This window comes from Panthera pardus, unplaced genomic scaffold, assembly GCF_024362965.1.
Source record: "Panthera pardus isolate Hobbes unplaced genomic scaffold, ASM2436296v1 HiC_scaffold_4, whole genome shotgun sequence".
Classification (NCBI taxonomy): domain Eukaryota; kingdom Metazoa; phylum Chordata; class Mammalia; order Carnivora; family Felidae; genus Panthera; species Panthera pardus.
This window is the reverse complement of record NW_026526969.1, coordinates 9,228,683-9,232,500: the sequence shown is the minus strand read 5'-3', so window position 1 is coordinate 9,232,500 and position 3,818 is coordinate 9,228,683. Positions and strand designations below refer to the sequence as shown.

At 45.4% G+C, this 3,818-nt stretch overlaps 1 protein-coding gene across 1 annotated transcript in view; it reads left to right on the top strand.

Annotated features, from left to right (window-relative positions):
- The window catches only part of ZKSCAN1 (zinc finger with KRAB and SCAN domains 1), a 66,516-nt gene extending 62,953 nt beyond the window's left edge, over positions 1–3,563 (top strand). The window contains exon 10 of the mRNA XM_053894240.1: positions 1,157–3,563. Within this exon, the coding sequence (XP_053750215.1) occupies positions 1,157–1,894 (738 nt within the window). The 3' untranslated portion in view covers positions 1,895–3,563. The remainder of the gene's footprint in view (positions 1–1,156) is intronic.
- The last annotated feature ends 255 nt before the right edge of the window (positions 3,564–3,818 follow it).

Sequence of the window (3,818 nt, the reverse complement as noted above, 5' to 3'; positions counted from 1 at the left end):
CTTTGGGCTGCATTGAGAGGAAGAGTCGAGAGTCCTGGGTTTGAAGGGAGCTGAGAACAAGGAGGTCCTGAGAGGTGCCTATTCAGATGAGGGAGAAACAGCTGTTTCTGTCGCTGACGTTCATTGTCCTATCTTTACTTTTTAAAACATTGACAGAGTAAAAATGCTGACTATCTAAATCCTTCTCATTCATCCTCTGTCCCTGAAACTCCCTTTGAAAACCCCAAAGTAGTGAAAACTGAGAAGTCAAATGAGTCAAATCCTTACCTCCTAGCACAGCCTCCTAGGCCTAGGGCCCAGAGATGGACTGAACTCTATCTTTTGCCTGTTCCCATGGGTTTGGCATGTGTGGCCTCCCCCTTGTCGCTTCTTCCTGCTCTGCTGCTGTTTCCCATCAGCCTTCTGTGCTTGCTTGCTTGTATTTGTTCTCCCCTATTTTCTGAAAGCCACCATCTCCCCACTTGTATTTGCAGTCTCTGACCTCTGTGGGGACTTTGTCACTTCATTGAACAGCATGTCCTTTCTCTTCTGTTTTTGGTTCCCTGCCTCTGCCTGGTCTGTCTTCCTCTCCTCCCATCTCCAGCCTTCTCCTTACTTCTAACTCTTTTTGCTTTGATTTTGCTTCCTGCCTTTCTCCTTCACTGTTTCCTCAAGGCAATTATCTTAGCATGCCTCGGCTGCCCCCAGCCTGGGCAGGTCTGCACGCAGGTAAGAGGCATGTGCTTTTAGCCCTATGAACATTCTTCTCGTAATTATCCTGCCCTCTGGTTTTGATTCTTTCTTCCACAAGGGACAAGTGATGTTTGTATTTTGTATTGTGCCAGATGGTGAGACCAGAACTGAGCACGATCAAGAAATTTCTGAAGATACAGGATCACGTGGGGTGCTGTTGGGAAGATTCCAAAAGGATATTTCTCAGGGTCTTAAGTTTGAAGAAGCCTATGAACAAAAAGTCAGTCTAAAGAGGCAAATGGGGAACTCCTCTGGAGAAAGATTGAATAGGAAGATAGAAGATTTTGGTCAAGTGACAGTTGAGGAAAAGCTAAGCCCTGCAGGAGAGAGAAGTGAGAAGTATAATGATTTTGGGAACAGCTTCACTGTGAGTCCTAACCTCATTTCGCATCAGAGACTTCCTATGGGAGACAGACCCCATAAGTGTGATGAATGTAGCAAGAGCTTTAATAGAACTTCAGACCTTATTCAACATCAGAGAATCCACACGGGGGAGAAACCCTACGAATGTAGTGAGTGTGGGAAGGCCTTCAGCCAGAGCTCACACCTTATTCAGCATCAGAGGATCCACACCGGAGAGAAACCTTACGAATGTAATGATTGTGGGAAGACCTTTAGTTGTAGCTCTGCCCTCATTCTGCATCGGAGGATCCACACCGGGGAGAAGCCCTATGAATGTAACGAATGTGGGAAAACCTTTAGCTGGAGCTCTACCCTCACTCATCATCAGAGAATCCACACTGGAGAGAAACCGTATGCTTGTAATGAATGCGGGAAGGCTTTTAGTAGGAGCTCCACCCTCATCCATCACCAGAGAATCCACACTGGAGAGAAGCCCTATGAATGTAACGAGTGTGGGAAGGCCTTCAGCCAGAGCTCACACCTCTATCAGCACCAGAGAATCCACACTGGAGAGAAGCCCTATGAATGTATGGAATGTGGAGGAAAGTTTACCTATAGTTCAGGCCTTATTCAGCATCAAAGAATCCACACAGGGGAGAATCCCTATGAATGTAGTGAGTGTGGGAAAGCCTTTAGGTATAGCTCAGCCCTTGTTCGCCATCAGAGAATTCACACTGGAGAAAAGCCTTTGAATGTGATGGGAATGAGCAAAAGTTCTCTCAGAGTTACTGCTGAATTAAATATCCAAGAGTCTACATGAAAGACAGCCACACACCTGTTTTCCTCACTTCCTCTGAGTCTAAAGAGCTCCTGCCTTACTATATGAGTATGAATAACTTAGAATGTATCCCTTCCGACTCAACCCTTTCACTTTAGAGAATGGGGCAAATTGGGCAAATCATCCTGGCACAGTGATGAAGCTACCTAGTCTGTTTCCCCAAGAATGACACCAGGTGGCGAGCGGCAGGTTAAGTGCTGTGAATAAGAGGGAGGCTCTGGGACTTATCACCTTCCATTCTGGAAGGGAGTTTGCACTAGACCATTTCTTTCACACCAGAGGAGCCTTTCTTTCCAAGGTGGGGAATGGAAGCACAGTAGGAATAAAATTCCAAGGATTCCTGTAGTCGGAGTCAGTATAGTCAGCACAGAAGGCAGTGGAAAGAATGTTCTGAGTCCTATTTGATAAGAAGGGGAAATGGAGGCTGTGTTTCAAAGCCACTGTTCCTAATCCAGCTTTAAGTTTTGATAAGGAATGTGCTATTTTTTTGTTGTCTCATGACTTCATTAATTATGGAAAAACTTGGTGCTGAGGGATGTGTTATTTTATTGGGGGGGGGGGAACCCCAAGAGGTTTTCTGTGATAACTATTTTGCAGGGCTCTTGGAGTAGCAAGCCCAGGTTTCCAAGAGCAGCAAGGCAGGCAGTTCTGTTGGAGAACTCCTTGTACTTCCCTCCTGTGATAGATATGGCTGCGAAATCCATCCGAATACCAGTAAGTCTAACGGAGAGGAGCAGAAGCGTTTGGCATTGGCCTGGTTTCCCTCCTGCTCTCTCCCTGTTCTCTCCCCACTCCTGTGTTGGAAAGTGATTTAATCCAAACCCCCAGTTACTAGGAATGCTTTTATGGAGCTCACTCAGCCAGCTTGCCCTGCCCTCTGTCCCCTGTGACCTATGACACCTGGCCCCAGCAGCCGGATCCCTCCTGACCCCACTTCTGACTTCAGCAGCCAAGTATGAATGCAAAGAAAAAGCAAAGCCCAGAGAAGGGAGTCTCTGGCCTGACTGGGCCGCGTTGCTGGGTTAGGATGGAGCTCCTGAGTTTCCCAGCTGAAGGGATGATCTTTGGTTCTGTCTTCCCATTCCTGCTCATCCTGTAGCATAAATGAAGTGCACTATTAAACAGAATAGTTTCTTAGAAGGAGAGATTGAGTGTGTTTTTGTGCAGGAGCACAAATTTATTTCAGTTAAAATAGGAAACAGTGACTATAACTGGAATCTTTAAAGATGAATCTTTAAAATTTTTTACAGACAACTATTTTTCTTTCAGTCACAAACACATGACCTCTTTCTCTCAAGACTCCAGGTACTGCCACAGACTCCCATTTACACAGCTGCTCCCATCTCATACCCACACGTCGGATTTTGTGTGCCGTGTGCTCTTGACTTAAGACCAGCAACCAAAACTAGAAAGGTGTTACCGGGTGTGGGGCCCCTGACAAGTGTGTACATTGTTGGGTAGCAATGGGCATATGTAGACTTCTTGTTTGGGCGCTTGGTGGGAGGGTGTTCCGGTCACGAGAAGGAAGGTTGAGATGAAAGTCTTATGCAAAAGATGAGGAAGTGTCTGGAACTGGCCTCTAAAAAACTTGGGAGCATATATTGTGAACACCTGATATGTTTTTAATTTCTTAAAGCTATAATGAAACTCATTCTTTTGGCTCTTCTTTGACAGTCACCACGTACTTGCAGGTTGATTTTGTTCCTCAAAGTGTAGACCATGAACTATCCATATTAGAATCATTAGGCTGCTTATTAGTAATGTAGGTTTCCGAGCCCCCCAAGTCAGACCTATAAAATAATTTCTGAGGATGGAGCCTAAACATATACACACTGAAGAGGATGAACCAGTAATGGAAAAGAGAAAATTTCTGGGAAGAGATAAAGTTGAGCAAGATCTTGTAAAA